Source organism: Scomber scombrus, chromosome 16 (genome assembly GCF_963691925.1).
Source record: "Scomber scombrus chromosome 16, fScoSco1.1, whole genome shotgun sequence".
NCBI lineage: Eukaryota > Metazoa > Chordata > Actinopteri > Scombriformes > Scombridae > Scomber > Scomber scombrus.
The window spans coordinates 706,354-728,973 of NC_084985.1; the positions used below are offsets into that span (position 1 = coordinate 706,354).

General features: G+C 37.5%; 2 protein-coding genes and 1 long non-coding RNA gene across 3 annotated transcripts in view; 2 read left to right on the forward strand and 1 right to left on the reverse strand.

Annotated features, from left to right (window-relative positions):
- The first annotated feature begins 1,373 nt into the window (after positions 1-1,373).
- On the forward strand, positions 1,374-14,722 carry mllt11 (MLLT11 transcription factor 7 cofactor). The gene is made up of 4 exons (XM_062435853.1): positions 1,374-1,412; positions 3,734-3,909; positions 14,542-14,658; positions 14,707-14,722. The coding sequence occupies exons 2-3, from the start codon at positions 3,742-3,744 to the stop codon at positions 14,632-14,634; spliced, it is 261 nt and encodes an 86-aa protein (XP_062291837.1). The 5' UTR covers positions 1,374-1,412; positions 3,734-3,741; the 3' UTR covers positions 14,635-14,658; positions 14,707-14,722.
- LOC133996310 (uncharacterized) lies at positions 14,569-15,397 on the reverse strand. The gene is made up of 3 exons (XR_009927207.1): positions 14,954-15,397; positions 14,870-14,907; positions 14,569-14,652 (listed from the first exon to the last, which is right to left on the reverse strand). It is a non-coding gene; the product is annotated as an uncharacterized LOC133996310 (long non-coding RNA).
- A 2,417-nt stretch (positions 15,398-17,814) lies between these two features.
- gabpb2a (GA binding protein transcription factor subunit beta 2a) overlaps positions 17,815-22,620 on the forward strand; it is a gene marked incomplete in the record, with an annotated part of 9,541 nt that continues 4,735 nt past the window's right edge. Inside the window, 3 exon segments of the mRNA XM_062435809.1 lie at positions 17,815-20,060; positions 21,537-21,644; positions 21,803-21,970. Of these exon segments, the coding sequence (XP_062291793.1) occupies positions 21,537-21,644; positions 21,803-21,970 (276 nt within the window).

The window sequence follows — 22,620 nt, forward strand, 5'->3', positions numbered from 1 at the left end:
CAAACCTATTGGTGCAAATAAACAGAAGTCATCTATAATTCTCTGAATATATTGTATATGTAGTCAAATGTTTGATTATATGTATTTTATAGATTTTACAACAGAAAAACAAGTAGAAAGTAGCATCACATGGAAATACTACAGTAAAGTACAAGTACCTCAAACTGTACTACAGTAAAGTACAAGTACCTCTAACTGTACTACAGTAAAGTACAAGTAACTCTAACTGTACTACAGTAAAGTACAAGTACCTCTAACTGTACTACAGTAAAGTACAAGTACCTCTAACTGTACTGCAGTAAAGTACTAGTACCTCTAATTGTACTACAGTAAAGTACAAGTACCTCAAACTGTACTACAGTAAAGTACAAGTACCTCAAACTATACTACAGTAAAGTAGAAGTACCTCAAACTGTACTATAGTAAAGTACAAGTACCTCAAACTATACTACAGTAAAGTCTACAGTTAGCCAGTTAGCTGAGTTAGCCACCGTGCTAGCAGCTGAGTTAGCAGCAGAAAGCTCTCAGACCTAACGTCAATGTTTGTGGTAGAGGAGGTGACTTTGATTGACAGGTGACACTTGTTAGGGGGCGGGGCTTCCGCGGACTCGGCGGGAACGCCCACATCTTTTGGGAGCGCTCTCTGCTCTCTCCTCTCCTCTCCTTCATCTCTCTCTCCTCTCTCTCTCTCTCTCCTCTCCTTCCTCTCCTCTCCTCTCTCCTCTCCTCTCTCTCCTCTCCTCTCCTCTCCTCTCCTCTCCTCTCTCTCCTCTCCTCTCTCCTCTCCTCTCTCTCCTCTCCTCTCCTCTCTCTCCTCTCCTCTCCTCTCCTCTCCTCTCCTCTCCTCTCCTTCATCTCTCTCTCTCCTCTCTCCTCTCCTTCATCTCTCTATCTCTCCTCTCTCTCTCTCTCTCTCTCTCCTCTCCTTCCTCTCCTCTCCTCTCCTCTCCTCTCTACTCCAACCGGTGGAGTTTTTTCTCTCCACTGTCACTATGTGCTGCTCATGTGTGAATGTTTAGTCTCTTTAAGTTAAACCTGAAGACTTCAGTTCAGACCTGCTCTATGTGGAAAGAGACCTGAGATGACTTTGTTGTGATTTGGTGCTTTATAAATAAAGATTGATTGATAGTACCTCTAACTGTACTACAATAAAGTACTAATACTTTAAACTGTACTACAGTAAAGTACTAGTACTTTACTGTAGTACAGTAATAATACTACTCAGTTTCAGTCGCTGATGAAAAACTTTATAAATAAAATAAGACAATAATAATCAATATGATGGTCTTTTACTTTGACAGCGCCAACAGGAAGTGGTGATGTGGTACAGGTGAGCTTGACGCAGGCGCAGATCTCATTTAACCTGCAGCATCAGACGCGTCTGCATCAGAGGAACAAAGGAGCCGCTGAAGGTAATATCTGCTTTATTCTGTTTCATCCGATTAAATATGAAGATTTATTAATAATCAGCGATGATGATGATGATGATGATGATGATGATGATGACGATGATGATGATGACGTAGCTTCTCCTGTTTCAGCCTTTAATGGTAAAGATGCACACAGCGTGTAAATGTGAATATTAGCTCTGTGCTGACTGTCTGCAGCTCACCGTGTGAAACGGGTTTAACTGGTCTGGTTTAACTGGTCTGGTTTAACTGGTCTGGTTTAACTGGTCTGGTTTCACTGGTCTGGTTTAACTGGTCTGGTTTCACTGGTCTGGTTTAACTGGTCTGGTTTAACTGGTCTGGTTTAACTGGTCTGGTTTCACTGGTCTGGTTTAACTGGTCTGGTTTCACTGGTCTGCATCAGTGAGCCAACGCCCCGTCCTGTCTGTCACACTAACAGACTTCATCCTCTCATTTAACATCTTTATTATTATGTCTTTGTTATAAACATTAAATCATGGGTTATAATATATATTAAATAACATATAATATATAATTATATATTATATATTATATATTAAATATTATATATAACATGTAGAGGCAGTTTGAGCTGCTGAGTCATCAGCTGGTTTATTTCAGACCTATTTTAGCATCAGAACATAAATATCTGTGAGACAGAAACATGACACGTCTATTAATAACTATTAATACTCCATCTAATCATGGAGATATATATATATAGAAATATTCATTCTGTATAACATTATAAATCGATAGAAATGCATTATAAATATATAAATGTATAAATGTATAAATATATAAATACATATAAACACAGTATCCATACATCTATATATCTATAATGTATAACTACTTATCTAATCTATAATTATAAACAGTATATTAATATAAATACAGGCTGCTGCTCTTTGTGAAGGAAATGATTCATTATAATATTAATAATAATATTAATAATAATAATAATAATAATTTAACCTGTTTCACTATAAAAAGATTAAATATTAAATAATAAATGTTTTATTGTGAAGCTGCAGTTAAAGACTCGATATGTAACTTTACTACATTATAATATTAATAAACGAGATTTATGTGATATTTTTATTAATTATATCTTTTTATATTTATTTATTTTTATTTATATTTATTTATATTTATCTCAAAGGTTTCCTGTTCGGCTGTTTCAAAATTATCCAGTTTAAAGCCGATATTTATATTTTATAATATATATTTAGATGTTTATAATATTTATATTTTTATAATATATATTTAGATGTTTATAATATTTATATTTTTATAATATATATTTAAATCAGTCAGAAGTGACTCAGCTGTTATTAAAGTTTTGACTTTTCTCTTATTTATTTATTTTAAAGTGAACAAACTGAACATTTGCATCTTTTCATCGACTCTAACTGTTTATTTTTAGATTATAAAGATAAAAATATAATTAATCTTTCAGATTAATGTGTTATAATAATAAAGATTCTGTTTCTGTTTCTGAGAATAAAAATAAAATAAAACTTTAAAATAAACTGAAACCATCAAACTATTAGAAACTTTCAGATTAACATTAAACATTCTGAACATGTCGAGAAATTAAATTAAATTAAATTAAATTAAACGAGTTTAATATAAAATGTGTTTAAATGATTTAGTTTGACGGGACAGGAAGTCAGCTGTTTCTATAACTGACTCAGTTTCTCTTCAAAATAAAGGGCCGAACATTTCATAAGAGTTTGTTCCTTTATTTTGAAGGGTTTGTCTTTTTGCTCCCTTCCTTCTTTCCTCCCTTCCCTCCTACCTTTCCTCTGTCCTTCCTCCCTTCCTTCTTTCCTCCCTCCCTCCTTCCTTCTTTCCTCCATCTTTCCTTCTTTCCTCTGTCCTTCCTCCCTCCCTCTTTCTCTTTCTTTCCTCCCCCCTACCTTCCTTCTTTCCTCCGTTCCTTCCTTGCTTCCTTCCTCCCCCTTTCCTTCCTCCTTCCTCCCTTCCATTCTTCCTTCCTCCCTCCCCCTTTCCTTCCTTCCTCCCTCCTTTCCTCCCTCCCTCCTTCTCTCTTCTTTTCCTCCCCCTACCTCCTCCCTCCCTCCCTCCTTTCCTTCCTCCTCCCTCCCTCCTTTCCTTCCTCTCTTCCATCCCTCCTTCCTCCCTCCTTTCCTTCCTTCCTTCCTCCCTTGACTGGAAGACAACAGGAGGGTTAAAAAAAAGGGATCAAATATAAATATAAATAACTAACACGCTAATACTAACATCATCTGTGACATCATCAGTGACATCATCGGTGACATCATCAGTGACATCATCATGTGTGTGTTTGATCTCAGATTGAAACATGATGGAGAAATCGAGCAGCCAGTACGACTCCTTCCTGTTCTGGAGGCAGCCAATCCCGGCGCTGGACCTGTCGGAGCTGGAGGATCTGGGTCTGACCGGGCCGCAGCCGGCCAATAGCGGCAAAGCAAAGGACAAGACGTTCAAACGGAGGGGAGGGGACGAAGCGGTGAGATCCATCATGATTCCTCCTGTTCATACTGACCATTAGAAGATCCCTTCATCATGTTTACTGTAATGATTCCTCCTGTTCATACTGACCATTAGAAGATCCCTTCATAATGTTTACTGTAATGATTCCTCCTGTTCATACTGACCATTAGAAGATCCCTTCATCATGTTTACAATGGAAGTGATGGAGGACTAAACCCACAGTCCTCCTTCTGTGGAAACATGGATTTAAAAGTTGATCTGAAGCTTCAGTCAAATCTTCATCTTCAGTGTTTTTAGTAGCAAAGTCTTTGTGTTACTATGGTTACAGCACAGCTCAACAGGGAAACACTAAGAGGGAATCTGATGCTAAAAAGACTGCTACTACATAAAGTACTACTACTACTACATAAAGTACTACTACTACTACATAAAGTACTACTACTACTACTAAAAGTACTACTACTACTACATAAAGTACTACTACTACTACTAAAAGTACTACTACTACTACATAAAGTACTACTGCTACTACATAAAGTACTACTGCTACTACATAAAGTACTACTGCTACTACATAAAGTACTACTACTACTACTAAAAGTACTACTACTACTACATAAAGTACTACTGCTACTACATAAAGTACTACTGCTACTACATAAAGTACTACTACTACTACATAAAGTACTACTACTACTACATAAAGTACTAGTACTAGGGTTGCACATCTCTCTGTGATAAACGATTCGATGTGCATCTAGATACACAGGTTACGATTCTATTCAAAAACGATATCCTGTCATTACAGAACGATACGAACCGATGCGAACCGATACGAACCGATACGAACCGATGCGAACCGATGCGAACCGATGCGAACCGATACTAACCGATGCGAACCGATACGAACCGTTACGAACCGATGCTAACCGATGCGAACCGATGCGAACCGATACGAACCGATGCGAACCGATGCGAACCGATACGAACCGATGCGAACCGATGCGAACCGATACGAACCGATACGAACCGATGCTAACCGATGCGAACCGATGCGAACCGATACGAACCGATGCTAACCGATACGAACCGATACGAACCGATGCGAACCGATACGAACCGATGCGAACCGATGCGAACCGATACGAACCGATACGAACCGATGCTAACCGATAAGAACCGATGCGAACCGATACGAACCGATGCGAACCGATACGATACGAACCGATGCTAACCGATACGAACCGATGTGAACCGATGCTAACCGATACGAACCGATACGAACCGATGCGAACCGATGCGAACCGATGCGAACCGATACGAACCGATGTGAACCGATGCTAACCGATACGAACCGATACGAACCGATGCTAACCGATGCGAACCGATAAGAACCGATACGAACCGATGCGAACCGATGCGAACCGATACGAACCGATGCGATGCGAACCAATACGAACCGATACGAACCGATGCGATGCGAACCAATACGAACCGATACGAACCGATGCTAACCGATGTGAACCGATACGAACCGATGCGAACCGATACGAACCGATGCGAACCGATACGAACCGATGCGAACCGATACGAACCGATGCGAACCGATGCGAACCGATGCGAACCGATACGAACCGATGCGAACCGATGCGAACCGATGCGAACCGATGCGAACCGATACGAACCGATGCGATGCGAACCAATACGAACCGATACGAACCGATGCGATGCGAACCAATACGAACCGATACGAACCGATGCTAACCGATGTGAACCGATACGAACCGATGCGAACCGATACGAACCGATGCTAACCGATGTGAACCGATACGAACCGATGCGAACCGATACGAACCGATGCGAACCGATACGAACCGATACGAACCGATGCGAACCGATACGAACCGATGCTAACCGATAAGAACCGATACGATTCAGTGTAAGAACGATACGATTTGATTCTACGGTTAATATTTGTTGTAGAAATTTTATAAAATAAAGAAGCCGATTATCTCAACAGTGCTTAACACACAGTGAAAAGTGCTTTATGTAACAAATTAGAGAAAATAAAAACATGTATAAAATAAATCAAACTGCTGCTTTTTGACCTGGGAAACGTGATCTGATCCAAAGTGCTGCATTTATATTCTCATATAGCAGCTAGCTCTGACTTCACCTCACACACAGTAAAGTAGTTCACTCACAGTATGCCTGTGCATCCCAACCTGGGGGGGGGGGGTGTTACACTAGGTGTTGGTGGTCCGGGGGCGGGGGTGCGATCGGTGTCTGTCCGGGGGGGCAATCGCACTAATAAGCGGTAACACAGAGCTATAAGGACGCTTTGCTCTCTCACACACGCACACAGTCACTCTCTAGCTCTCGTGCTCGTTTACTCCAGATTTGAGGAGATTACGTCTCTTTTGCGGGCGTCAGGGAGCCGCTATCAATATGCAGGAGAGTTGGGATGTCTGCTTGTTTATCACTCGTGCTAATACCAGCTAGGCAGCTACGCAGTTTCACTGGCAGCTTGTTTTAGAGACGCTGTGTGTGTGTGTGTGTGTGTGTGTGTGTGTGTGTGTGTGTGTGTGACGCCGCCAACCGATTCCAAGTCTCGTGATACCCGATCCATGACTCTACAACCGATTCATCCAGGAATTCACGGCTAATTCGTATCGATTGAGGAAGCTGCTACCGATGCAGCCGTATCGCTCACTGGTTGAACCGAATATCCGACGCATCGGTTTATCGCTCACAACCCCAAGTACTACTAAATAGAGTACTACTACTACTACTACTACTACTAAATAGAGTACTACTACTACTACTAAATAGAGTACTACTACTAAATAGAGTACTACTACTAAATAGAGTACTACTACTAAATAGAGTACTACTACTAAATAGAGTACTACTACTAAATAGAGTACTACTACTAAATAGAGTACTACTACTAAATAGAGTACTACTACTACTAAATAGAGTACTACTACTAAATAGAGTACTACTACTACTACTACTACTACTAAATAGAGTACTACTACTACTACTACTACTACTAAATAGAGTACTACTACTAAATAGAGTACTACTACTACTACTACTACTAAATAGAGTACTACTACTAAATAGAGTACTACTACTACTACTACTACTACTAAATAGAGTACTACTACTAAATAGAGTACTACTACTACTACTACTACTACTAAATAGAGTACTACTACTACTAAATAGAGTACTACTACTACTACTACTACTACTAAATAGAGTACTACTACTACTACTACTACTACTAAATAGAGTACTACTACTAAATAGAGTACTACTACTACTACTACTACTACTAAATAGAGTACTACTACTACTAAATAGAGTACTACTACTACTAAATAGAGTACTACTACTACTACTACTACTACTAAATAGAGTACTACTACTAAATAGAGTACTACTACTACTAAATAGAGTACTACTACTACTACTACTACTACTAAATAGAGTACTACTACTACTAAATAGAGTACTACTACTACTACTACTACTACTACTAAATAGAGTACTACTACTAAATAGAGTACTACTACTACTAAATAGAGTACTACTACTACTACTACTACTACTAAATAGAGTACTACTACTACTAAATAGAGTACTACTACTACTACTACTACTACTAAATAGAGTACTACTACTACTAAATAGAGTACTACTACTAAATAGAGTACTACTACTACTAAATAGAGTACTACTACTACTACATAGAGTACTACTACTAAATAGAGTACTACTACTAAATAGAGTACTACTACTAAATAGAGTACTACTACTACTAAATAGAGTACTACTACTACTACTACTAAATAGAGTACTACTACTAAATAGAGTACTACTACTAAATAGAGTACTACTACTACTACTACTACTACTAAATAGAGTACTACTACTACTAAATAGAGTACTACTACTACTACTACTACTACTAAATAGAGTACTACTACTAAATAGAGTACTACTACTACTAAATAGAGTACTACTACTACTACTACTACTACTACTAAATAGAGTACTACTACTAAATAGAGTACTACTACTACTAAATAGAGTACTACTACTACTACTACTACTACTACTACTAAATAGAGTACTACTACTACTAAATAGAGTACTACTACTACTACTACTACTACTAAATAGAGTACTACTACTAAATAGAGTACTACTACTAAATAGAGTACTACTACTACTAAATAGAGTACTACTACTACTACTACTACTACTACATAGAGTACTACTACTAAATAGAGTACTACTACTAAATAGAGTACTACTACTAAATAGAGTACTACTACTACTAAATAGAGTACTACTACTAAATAGAGTACTACTACTACTACTACTACTACTAAATAGAGTACTACTACTAAATAGAGTACTACTACTAAATAGAGTACTACTACTAAATAGAGTACTACTACTACTAAATAGAGTACTACTACTACTAAATAGAGTACTACTACTACTACTACTACTACTACATAGAGTACTACTACTACTAAATAGAGTACTACTACTACTAAATAGAGTACTACTACTACTACTACTACTACTAAATAGAGTACTACTACTACTAAATAGAGTACTACTACTAAATAGAGTACTACTACTACTAAATAGAGTACTACTACTACTACATAGAGTACTACTACTAAATAGAGTACTACTACTAAATAGAGTACTACTACTAAATAGAGTACTACTACTACTAAATAGAGTACTACTACTACTACTACTAATAGAGTACTACTACTAAATAGAGTACTACTACTAAATAGAGTACTACTACTCTACTACTACTACTAAATAGAGTACTACTACTACTAAATAGAGTACTACTACTACTACTACTACTACTAAATAGAGTACTACTACTAAATAGAGTACTACTACTACTAAATAGAGTACTACTACTACTACTACTACTACTACTAAATAGAGTACTACTACTAAATAGAGTACTACTACTACTAAATAGAGTACTACTACTACTACTACTACTACTACTAAATAGAGTACTACTACTACTAAATAGAGTACTACTACTACTACTACTACTACTAAATAGAGTACTACTACTAAATAGAGTACTACTACTACTAAATAGAGTACTACTACTAAATAGAGTACTACTACTAAATAGAGTACTACTACTACTAAAAATAGAGTACTACTACTACTCAAATAGAGTACTACTACTACTACTACCTACTACTACTAAATAGAGTACTACTACTACTAAATAGAGTACTACTACTACTAAATAGAGTACTACTACTACTAAATAGAGTACTACTACTAAATAGAGTACTACTACTACTAAATAGAGTACTACTACTACTACATAGAGTACTACTACTAAATAGAGTACTACTACTAAATAGAGTACTACTACTAAATAGAGTACTACTACTACTAAATAGAGTACTACTACTACTACTACTAAATAGAGTACTACTACTAAATAGAGTACTACTACTAAATAGAGTACTACTACTACTACTACTACTACTAAATAGAGTACTACTACTACTAAATAGAGTACTACTACTACTACTACTACTTACTAAATAGAGTACTACTACTAAATAGAGTACTACTACTACTAAATAGAGTACTACTACTACTACTACTACTACTAAATAGAGTACTACTACTAAATAGAGTACTACTACTAAATAGAGTACTACTACTACTAAATAGAGTACTACTACTACTACTACTACTACTACATAGAGTACTACTACTAAATAGAGTACTACTACTAAATAGAGTACTACTACTAAATAGAGTACTACTACTACTAAATAGAGTACTACTACTAAATAGAGTACTACTACTACTACTACTACTACTAAATAGAGTACTACTACTAAATAGAGTACTACTACTAAATAGAGTACTACTACTAAATAGAGTACTACTACTACTAAATAGAGTACTACTACTACTAAATAGAGTACTACTACTACTACTACTACTACTACATAGAGTACTACTACTACTAAATAGAGTACTACTACTACTAAATAGAGTACTACTACTACTACTACTACTACTAAATAGAGTACTACTACTACTAAATAGAGTACTACTACTAAATAGAGTACTACTACTACTAAATAGAGTACTACTACTACTACTACTACTACATAGAGTACTACTACTACTAATAGAGTACTACTACTACTAAATAGAGTACTACTACTACTAAATAGAGTACTACTACTACTACTACTACTACTACATAGAGTACTACTACTACTAAATAGAGTACTACTACTACTAAATAGAGTACTACTACTACTACTACTACTACTAAATAGAGTACTACTACTAAATAGAGTACTACTACTAAATAGAGTACTACTACTACTAATAGAGTACTACTACTACTACTACTACTACTACATAGAGTACTACTACTACTAAATAGAGTACTACTACTACTAAATAGAGTACTACTACTACTAGCTACTACTACTAAATAGAGTACTACTACTACTAAATAGAGTACTACTACTAAATAGAGTACTACTACTACTAAATAGAGTACTACTACTACTAAATAGAGTACTACTACTACTACTACTACTACTACATAGAGTACTACTACTACTAAATAGAGTACTACTACTACTAAATAGAGTACTACTACTACTACTACTACTACTAAATAGAGTACTACTACTACTAAATAGAGTACTACTACTACTACTACTACTACTACATAGAGTACTACTACTACTAAATAGAGTACTACTACTAAATAGAGTACTACTACTAAATAGAGTACTACTACTACTAAATAGAGTACTACTACTACTAATAGAGTACTACTACTACCTACTACTACTAATAGAGTACTACTACTACTAAATAGAGTACTCCTACTACTACTACTACTACTAAATAGAGTACTACTACTAAATAGAGTACTACTACTACTAAATAGAGTACTACTACTAAATAGAGTACTACTACTACTAAATAGAGTACTACTACTAAATAGAGTACTACTACTAAATAGAGTACTACTACTACTAAATAGAGTACTACTACTAAATAGAGTACTACTACTACTAAATAGAGTACTACTTACTACTACTTACTAAATAGAGTACTACTACTAAATAGAGTACTACTACTACTACTACTACTACTAAATAGAGTACTACTACTAATAGAGTACTACTACTACTACTAAATAGAGTACTACTACTAAATAGAGTACTACTACTAAATAGAGTACTACTACTAAATAGAGTACTACTACTACTAAATAGAGTACTACTACTACTACTACTACTACTACATAGAGTACTACTACTAAATAGAGTACTACTACTAAATAGAGTACTACTACTAAATAGAGTACTACTACTACTAAATAGAGTACTACTACTACTAAATAGAGTACTACTACTAAATAGAGTACTACTACTAAATAGAGTACTACTACTAACTACTACTACTACTACTACTACTAAATAGAGTACTACTACTACTAAATAGAGTACTACTACTAAATAGAGTACTACTACTAAATAGAGTACTACTACTACTAAATAGAGTACTACTACTACTACTACTACTACTACTACTAAATAGAGTACTACTACTACTAAATAGAGTACTACTACTACTACTACTACTACTACTAAATAGAGTACTACTACTAAATAGAGTACTACTACTACTAAATAGAGTACTACTACTACTACTACTACTACTAAATAGAGTACTACTACTACTAAATAGAGTACTACTACTACTACTACTACTACTAAATAGAGTACTACTACTAAATAGAGTACTACTACTAAATAGAGTACTACTACTACTAAATAGAGTACTACTACTACTACTACTACTACTACATAGAGTACTACTACTAAATAGAGTACTACTACTAAATAGAGTACTACTACTAAATAGAGTACTACTACTACTAAATAGAGTACTACTACTACTACTACTAAATAGAGTACTACTACTAAATAGAGTACTACTACTAAATAGAGTACTACTACTAAATAGAGTACTACTACTAAATAGAGTACTACTACTACTAAATAGAGTACTACTACTACTACTACTACTACTAAATAGAGTACTACTACTAAATAGAGTACTACTACTAAATAGAGTACTACTACTAAATAGAGTACTACTACTAAATAGAGTACTACTACTACTAAATAGAGTACTACTACTAAATAGAGTACTACTACTAAATAGAGTACTACTACTAAATAGAGTACTACTACTAAATAGAGTACTACTACTAAATAGAGTACTACTACTACTAAATAGAGTACTACTACTACTACTACTACTACTACATAGAGTACTACTACTAAATAGAGTACTACTACTAAATAGAGTACTACTACTAAATAGAGTACTACTACTACTAAATAGAGTACTACTACTACTACTACTAAATAGAGTACTACTACTAAATAGAGTACTACTACTACTACTACTAAATAGAGTACTACTACTAAATAGAGTACTACTACTAAATAGAGTACTACTACTAAATAGAGTACTACTACTACTAAATAGAGTACTACTACTACTACTACTACTACTACTAAATAGAGTACTACTACTAAATAGAGTACTACTACTACTAAATAGAGTACTACTACTACTACTACTACTACTACTAAATAGAGTACTACTACTACTAAATAGAGTACTACTACTAAATAGAGTACTACTACTAAATAGAGTACTACTACTACTAAATAGAGTACTACTACTACTAAATAGAGTACTACTACTACTAAATAGAGTACTACTACTACTACTACTACATAGAGTACTACTACTACTAAATAGAGTACTACTACTACTACTACTACATAGAGTACTACTACTACTAAATAGAGTACTACTACTACTAAATAGAGTACTACTACTACTACTACTACTACTAAATAGAGTACTACTACTAAATAGAGTACTACTACTACTAAATAGAGTACTACTACTAAATAGAGTACTACTACTACTAAATAGAGTACTACTACTACTAAATAGAGTACTACTACTAAATAGAGTACTACTACTACTAAATAGAGTACTACTACTAAATAGAGTACTACTACTAAATAGAGTACTACTACTAAATAGAGTACTACTACTACTAAATAGAGTACTACTACTACTACTACTACATAGAGTACTACTACTACTAAATAGAGTACTACTACTACTAAATAGAGTACTACTACTAAATAGAGTACTACTACTACTAAATAGAGTACTACTACTAAATAGAGTACTCCTACTACTAAATAGAGTACTACTACTAAATAGAGTACTACTACTACTAAATAGAGTACTACTACTAAATAGAGTACTCCTACTACTAAATAGAGTACTACTACTAAATAGAGTACTACTACTAAATAGAGTACTACTACTAAATAGAGTACTACTACTAAATAGAGTACTACTACTACTAAATAGAGTACTACTACTAAATAGAGTACTACTACTAAATAGAGTACTACTACTAAATAGAGTACTACTACTAAATAGAGTACTACTACTAAATAGAGTACTACTACTACTAAATAGAGTACTACTACTACTACTACTACATAGAGTACTACTACTACTAAATAGAGTACTACTACTACTAAATAGAGTACTACTACTAAATAGAGTACTCCTACTACTAAATAGAGTACTACTACTACTAAATAGAGTACTACTACTAAATAGAGTACTCCTACTACTAAATAGAGTACTACTACTAAATAGAGTACTACTACTACTAAATAGAGTACTACTACTAAATAGAGTACTCCTACTACTAAATAGAGTACTACTACTAAATAGAGTACTACTACTAAATAGAGTACTACTACTAAATAGAGTACTACTACTAAATAGAGTACTACTACTACTAAATAGAGTACTACTACTAAATAGAGTACTACTACTAAATAGAGTACTACTACTAAATAGAGTACTACTACTAAATAGAGTACTACTACTAAATAGAGTACTACTACTAAATAGAGTACTACTACTAAATAGAGTACTACTACTAAATAGAGTACTACTACTAAATAGAGTACTCCTCCTCCTCCTCAGATATCATTGATGTGACTCAGACTGATGAAGATCAATAGAAGCTGATATAATAATAATAAACATGTTGAAGGAATCTTATAATATTCAGTATGAACAGGAGGAAACGTCTCCTTCCTGTCTGTTCTTCTTCTGTTATTCTAACATGAACCTGTTCTTCTTCTCCTCCTCGTCCTCCTTCTTCTTCTCCTTCTTCTCCTCCTCCTTCTTCTCCTCCTCCTCCTCTTCCTCCTTCTTCTTCTCCTCCTCCTCCTTCTTCTTCTCCTCCTCTTTCTCCTCCTCCTTCTTCTCCTCCTCCTCCTTCTTCTTCTTCTCCTCCTCCTCCTTCTTCTTCTCCTCATCCTCCTCCTCTTCCTCCTCCTTCTTCTCCTCCTCCTCCTTCTTCTTCTTCTCCTCCTCCTCCTTCTTCTTCTTCTCCTCCTCCTTCTTCTTCTTCTCCTCCTCCTCCTTCTTCTTCTCCTCATCCTCCTTCTTCCTGCAGGAGGAGCTGACTGAGTTCTCCTCCTTTAACTACTGGAGAGCTCCTCTGTGTGACGTCGACGCTCTGCTGGCCGACCTCAACCTGATGCTCTGAAACGCATCATCACCTGACCTCTGACCTCTGACCCAGATCAGCCTCACCTGCCCTAACCCTGACCTCTGACCTCCCAGATCAGCCTCACCTGCCCTAACCCTGACCTCTGACCTCCCAGATCAGCCTCACCTGCCCTAACCCTGACCTCTGACCCCTGACCCAGATCAGCCTCACCTGCCCTAACCCTGACCTCTGACCCCTGACCCAGATCAGCCTCACCTGCCCTAACCCTGACCTCTGACCCAGATCAGCCTCACCTGCCCTAACCCTGACCTCTGACCCCTCCTCTCAGATCAGCCTCACCTGTCCTAACCCTGACCTCCCAGATCAGCCTCACCTGCCCTAACCCTGACCTCTGACCTCCCAGATCAGCCTCACCTGCCCTAACCCTGACCTCTGACCTCCCAGATCAGCCTCACCTGCCCTAACCCTGACCTCTGACCTTTGACCCTAAACAAACCTGTGATGAGTTACACTGATCTGAAGCTGATTGAACCTTCCAGTGTTTTAATGTCTGTAAGCAGCCGACTGAACGTCTGAAAACGTCACTTTATTCATTTTAGATCAGAAATGTTTCCATTAATTACATTTTAATATATTTATTTGGTCCATTTGTGCCTTTTCTTTCTTTCTTTGCTCCTAAGCTGCTTTATTTAAAGTTAACGTTATAATTTATTAGCTGTAGAGTTTCACTGAGCCGGCCTCAACCTGAAGCCACAGGAAGACTCATCTCGTCCTGATCACCTGTCAATAAACTGATTACATAGAATCTACCGACTGAGACGTCTCTTTATTTCCTCATAAACACATAAAAACTACTTTAAACTACTTTAAACACAGACCACATTTCCATAGTTAATGGTTCATATTGTTGGCATCAACCCTCCTGAGTCAAGGAAGGAAGGAAGAAAGGAAGGAAGGAAAGATGGAAGGATGGAAGGAAGAAAAGGAGGGAGGGAGGAAGGAAGGGAGGAAAGGAAAGAAGGATGGGAGGAAGGATGGATTCAAGGAAAGAAGGAAAGATGGAAGGAAGAAAAGGAGGGAGGAAGGAAGGAAGGGAGGAAAGGAAAGAAGGATGGGAGGAAGGATGGAAGGAAGGAAGAAAAGGAGGGAGGAAGGAAGGAAGGGAGGAAAGGAAAGAAGGATGGGAGGAAGGATGGAAGGAAGGAAGAAAAGGAGGGAGGAAGGAAGGAAGGGAGGAAAGGAAAGAAGGAAGGGAGGAAGGATGGAAGGAAGGAAGGAAGGAAGGAAAGGAAAGAAGGATGGGAGGAATGATGGAAGGAAGGAAGGAAGAAAAGGAGGGAGGGAGGAAGGAAGGGAGGAAAGGAAAGAAGGATGGGAGGAAGGATGGAAGAAAAGGAGGGAGGAAGGAAAGGAAAGAAGGATGGGAGGAATGATGGAAGGAAGGAAGGAAGGAAGAAAAGGAGGGAGGGAGGAAGGGAGGAAAGGAAAGAAGGAAGGGAGGAAGGAAGGAAGAAGGAAGAAAAGGAGGGAGGAAGGAAAGGAAAGAAGGATGGGAGGAATGATGGAAGGAAGGAAGAAAAGGAGGGAGGGAGGAAGGAAGAGAGTAAAGGAAAGAAGGAAGGGAGGAAATATGGAAGGAAAGAAGGAAGGAATGAAGAAGGAAGGAAAGGAAGGAGGAAGGGAGGGAGGAGGGAAGAAGGAACAGTCAAAGCAGAACGGGTTAATTTGACTCAGGAAGACGACACGATGGCTTTAAACTAGCGATTGAGACCATAAACACATTTAGAAAACGTTTACTGAGGTTAGAAATCAAGTGAGAAGTTGGTGAATTCTCCATTGACTTGTATAGAGACGGAAGTCCTTTTGACACCAAAACGGTCGCCCCCTGGTGGCCTTTTGATAGAATGCAGCTTTAAGCTACTTCCTGGTTGGCATCATTGCAGAGGACCAGAACTCCCCGCCTGATATAAACATTTACATATTTAGTTATTTTGGAAAACATTCATCAAATTAGACTTAGAGCTTGTTATGTTTATGTTATAATAATAATATAACGTTGGGTCAGAGTGGTAAACTAGCCTTATGTAGGTAAGATGTAAGGCAGATGAATGCTTAATGTTCTGTTTATCTGTTCAACGTGAGAACAAACACGACATTCTGCTCAAAACATTTCATTAAAAACTAAAATGTAAAAACTCTTTCATTTCTACATCAGAGGCCTGAAACATTATCTGGGTGTTACAGGGTAAACTGACTCTGGATGTGAGACGCTTTGATTATTGAATATTAATGAAGCTAAATTATCTCGTTTCAACGTCTCAGATGTGCTGATTCAACATGACAGTAAACTAAAATATCACCTGAAGACTTTTAGAGAATAAAACAGAATGATTCAGTTAAAGGAGCAGTTCACAGTTTATAGTGTTGAACTGAACATAGTGTTTATGTGTCAATAATAATAATAATAAGAGTTCAGACTGTATATTATATTATAATACTGATCATAGATGGACTGATGAAGAGCTTCTCAGTCCTTCCATCACCTTCATAGCAGTCTTTACTGTAGTACAGTTAGAGGTACTTATACTTTACTGTAGTACAGTTAGTGGTACTAGTACTTTAATGTAGTACAGTTTGAGGTACTTGTACTTTACTGTAGTACAGTTAGAGGTACTAGTACTTTACTGTAGTACAGTTAGAGGTACTTATACTTTACTGTAGTACAGTTTGAGGTACTGAGTGTTTCTACAGGGTCAGAGGTTAAAGGTGAACAGGTGAGCTTCTATCTGTTAAAAAAGGAATTAAAACATTTCATAATAAAAGGATTTTTTTTCTCTTTGTGGCTGAAATGATAATAAATATCCTTCAATCCTTAAATCCTGCTTCAATGAAAGAATTCAGCTGGGAGCTTTTTAAAAGAAATAAATCTTTATTTTTATTAGAAACAACATTCAACACATTTTACTGATACAAATTACAGGTTACAACAGGTTATTTAAATATATTTACTTCACTTTTTCTTCCATTTTGAGTTAAAAGATAAATTCACGAAAACATTAAAAATACATTTAATATTGTAAATACTTCAATAAAATAACTGAATTAAATATTTTAAATGTCTTCAGTTTGAAATACATTTTAATGTTTAAGAACATAATGTTGAAGTTTCACATCATGACAACAACATAAAATCCTTTCTCTGGAAAATAATAAAGAAATATGTTTAACTTGTTTAACTCAGATTTAAATCTTCGGTATTTTGGCGCCAACATCTGAGTTTAATTCTTGTGTTTTCAGCAGTTTGTCAGTAAAACAAGATGGCGGCCAGCAGCGGAGCTAACGGCTGATCTCAGACCAGCCTGAGCTCGGCTGCTGGTGACGTCACAGCAGGTCCCCGCTGACCCAGGGTCGGTTTGGCGCGCTTTGAGAAGGCCCGCCCACAGGAAGGTTAAACCTACGGCTTCCAGCTCCGGAGCAGCCGCCATCTTTGAAGCTCAGAAAACACTAAAATAAGACTTTTATTAATCTTTCTCGCCACGCGAACACCTGCACACGTTACCTTTACGTCAGGAGACGTGACGTCGCGTGCCGAACAGGCAGGAAACCACGAGAGAAAAAAGGTAAAAAAGCGCGAATGCCACTAACAGTCTGCATGCTAACGGCTAACAGCTAGCTGCTAAACACCCGCGTCAAGTTAAACACAATGACGGCATTGCTTCCTGTCTGGACTTTCAACATAAAATACCATAAGACCAGATATTCCCTTATTAGTCCCACAAAGGGGAAATTACATTATTACATCAGCAAAGTGACAATAAATATAGAAGAGCATCAATAAGAGTAAATAAGTAGGAACAACAATAACAATAATAGTAGAAATATATAATAAACTATAATAATTGTGACATTATTGATGGTAGAATAAAGCTTATAACCAGCTGCATCAGTCAGAAGCTTTAATCTCTAAATTAAATGAGCGGAGCGTCTTTTATAAACACGTGAATTCTTCCTTCCCTGGTATTATGTTGTGTTTACGTCCAAATGATGAATCCAAACAAACTGAAACATTAAAAAAAAAACACAAAGCTGAAATGATGGACAACGAATCAGCTGTTTTACATTTCTATGATTTAATAAACAACTAGATCAGGATACAAAGAATGAAACACAGATATAGTTTGACTATAAGTACAAATCCTACATTATACTGGGTTCATTCAGTCAATACTTTGGGTTTCAGGTAATAATCAGCCGTAGTTAGTTAGTTAGTATATTTAACATTAAGATGATTACATGTGAATCTGTTTCCTCTCAGAATGAATCCTTCAGCTTTGTTTAATTAGGATTCTGATGTTTTATCATTTGATTCAGTTTAAATGTGTGTAATGTGATGACTGTGTGTGACTCCTTTAACCTGAAACATTCATGTTTAACTTCCACATGTTAAATCAAACTGGAGAAATAAAAGCAACGTTTAGTTTTCTGCTCGTTACTAAAAACGTTGCAGCTAATTATAAAATCTATTGCATCGACCTTTTCTGATTTAAAATATGAAAACCTAAATGTATTATTAATTAGTTTATGTCGAACAGGTTAGATTAAGGAAACATTACTAGGCAGCGGTTTATAACTAAATACAAATTACAGTAAATGTTTTTAAGGCTACAACAATAGAATAAATATCCAATGTTTAAACGTTTATATGATGAAGCAACGAGCGTTTCTAGTCTAAACCTTTTTAGTTTGTCTTTTTTAAACTATCCGTCACTTCCTGGCTGAAGATTAGTTTTAGAGAAATCATCTGAACTCAGTCAGGTTTATTATAGTTACATAAAACTACAACTAGCAGTTAAAAAACTAAAGTTAACTAAACTACTTCATCACTTGTTAAACTCACTAAAACTAAACTGAAAAACTAAATAAAGGACATAATAATGGACATTTATAAACTATAATTACTGACAGGATCAGACTAATAACTGATCAGATTATTGTTAAATAATTATTTTACTTCTTAAACTTTATATTGAATCAGATGTAACGTTCCACGCTCTTATTGTGAAGGCTGCACCCACAACATCCGGGCCCGTCGCTACTCGGTAACTTTCCACCGTAAACAACCGGAGGAGACACGCTGCAGCTGCTCTAACGATGTTTACCGGGCAGACACGTTAGCCCCGCACGGACCGGGCAGTACTCACCGCACACAGACCCGCAGCGCCCCGCACAGACCAGCAGCACACGGACCGGAGCACGCACAGCCGTTTGCGTGATTAGCCGTTAGCTTGCTAACTACCAGAGCGCGCGCCCCGGTTGGATCCTCACGAGCCTGAACGGTAAAAAGCTCCGGTGGAATATAAACGCCATTTTCTGTCTTCACGCGCTCACCGGACACACAGAACACCGACAGCACCGGAGCAGCTCGAGGAAGAGCTCACTGAGCGCGCGCCTGCAGAAACAAGGTAACCGGATGTGGAAGTAGTTTTTTCTCCGCGTGTAAAATAGGAAATTTCTGAGTGACTTCCTCCGGAAAACCAACAACTTAATATCAAACGGTTTCCTGTCGGTGTTACCGTAAATGATTCGGTGCGGGACGTGGCGCGTGAGGCTGCACCCGCAGAGGATGCGGGGCACGCGGGCCATGGCGCGTTGATGGCGGGTAAAATGGCTCCTCGGCCGCGGACAGAAAAGCTTCGTCTCGATCCGCTGTGTCGCAACCACAGTCAATGTTAACAGGCTGAGTTCCATTATCGGACAGCTCGCCGTGCTAACGGGGCTAGCCGCGGACTCTTTACTTATTAAAGTAAACAATAGATTTCAGTGTAAACACAAACAAACACAAACAGACTGATGTTAAATGTCCTAAAAACTACTAAACAACAAACTCTGGGAGCTTATTTATGTTTAGGTTCATCGCGCTAAACACTGCTTCCATTATCGGACACACAAAGATTTAGTTGATTAACATCTTTTAAAGTCGCGTTTTCAAACAGACCCTTTAGAGTAGTTAACATGATGAGCAGCTATATTATCTACCAGACTCCTAATAAAACACACACTGGTTAAAACTGACTCATTAGTGTTTAAACTGTGTGTGTGTGTCCGATAATGGACGCATAGCCTTTAGCTTCTCAGCAGTCATAAAAAAACATTTACTGAGACTCTCTAAACTTTCTCTGTTTGTATTGAAACTGTTTTCACTTCTTCACAATAATATAAAATAAATAAATAAACATGCAGGTTGGTTAAAGGTTGATAATAATGTGTAAATATAAAGTTAGTAGCTTTAGATTAGATTTATACAGCAGCAGTTTTACTGTTTATTGTTTTATTAAATCATCTTATCAGGATTATGTGTAGACAGGAGAGCTAATATGGATCAAACCAATGAGATGTTTGATCAATAATCATCAGTAATGTTGATATAATGACAAAGTGAGTAAAAGGTAAACAATAGAACAATCTGGTAAGTTAATGACATCATTTTACTGTAACGCAGCTTTAAAAGCAGGAAAAGACGTTTTTCTGCTGTATCGAGATATAACGACGATATCTAGTCTCATAATCACGATATCGATATAAAATCAATATGTTTCTTAACCCTAGTCGACTGCTGAGAGAACACATGAATGTTAGCGTTTCCTTTATAATAAAACAATCATGATGCATTTTGCACAGAAATGTAAAAAACTACTAAAGTTAAAAGACGGAGAATCAGAGACTGTTATTGGATCATTGTGATGTTTCGTTTGGTCGTCGGCTTCTTTTATATATTATATTATTATTATTATTATTATTATTGTTATTATGATGTAATCATGATAGGAGTTAAGTGTCCATGAACCTCACACATTAAGTTATTTCTAGCATTATGTTCCTTTTAATATTATGTTCTGACTGTTAGTGGCGTATGATGTCATATTAACGTTTGTCTCCAGATGTCGTTGGTGGACCTCGGGAAGCGTCTGCTGGAGGCGGCTCGTAAAGGTCAAGACGATGAAGTCAGAAACCTGATGGCCAACGGAGCGCCGTTCACCACCGACTGGGTGAGACCGACGCAGCCGAGCGCTCGTTACTGTGCACGTAACCAACGACATGTTACTGATGACCTGTGTGTGTGTGTGTGTGTGTGTGTGTGTGTGTGTGTGTGTGTGTGTGTGTGTGTGTGTGTGTGTGTGTGTGTGTGTGTGTGTGTGTGTTGCAGCTGGGCACGTCTCCGCTGCACCTCGCCGCTCAGCACGGTCATTACTCGACCGCCGACGTCCTGCTGCGAGCCGGCGTCAGCAGAGACGCTCGCACCAAGGTGGACCGCACGCCGCTGCACATGGCGGCTGCTGAGGGCCACGCGGTGATCGTAGAGCTGCTCGTCAGGGTGAGAACCGGCTGATTCACTGCCGCCAACGTCCTGATCAATGAGCCAACCTTATGGCGCTTTTCCACTACACAGTTCCAGCTCGATTCGGCTCGATTTTTCTGCGTTTCCATCAGGGATAGTACCTGGTACCTGCTGCTCCATCAGGGATAGTACCTGGTACCTGCTCCTCCATCAGGGATAGTACCTGGTACCTGCTGCTGCTCCATCAGGGATAGTACCTGGTACCTGCTCCTCCATCAGGGATAGTACCTGGTACCTGCTGCTCCATCAGGGATAGTACCTGGTACCTGCTGCTCCTCCATCAGGGATAGTACCTGGTACCTGCTGCTCCATCAGGGATAGTACCTGGTACCTGCTGCTCCATCAGGGATAGTACCTGGTACCTGCTCCTCCATCAGGGATAGTACCTGGTACCTGCTGCTCCATCAGGGATAGTACCTGGTACCTGCTCCTCCATCAGGGATAGTACCTGGTACCTGCTGCTCCTCCATCAGGGATAGTACCTGGTACCTGCTGCTCCTCCATCAGGGATAGTACCTGGTACCTGCTGCTCCTCCATCAGGGATAGTACCTGGTACCTGCTCCTCCATCAGGGATAGTACCTGGTACCTGCTGCTGCTCCATCAGGGATAGTACCTGGTACCTGC

What these genes read in the sequence shown, in the direction of transcription:
- mllt11 (XM_062435853.1), top strand. Translation starts at nt 3,742, where the DNA reads ATGATGGAGAAATCGAGCAGCCAGTACGACTCCTTCCTGTTCTGGAGG. An exon ending in GGAGGGGAGGGGACGAAGCG is followed by an intron (nt 3,910 to 14,541) that starts GTGAGATCCATC and finishes TTCTTCCTGCAG; the next exon opens with GAGGAGCTGACTGAGTTCTC.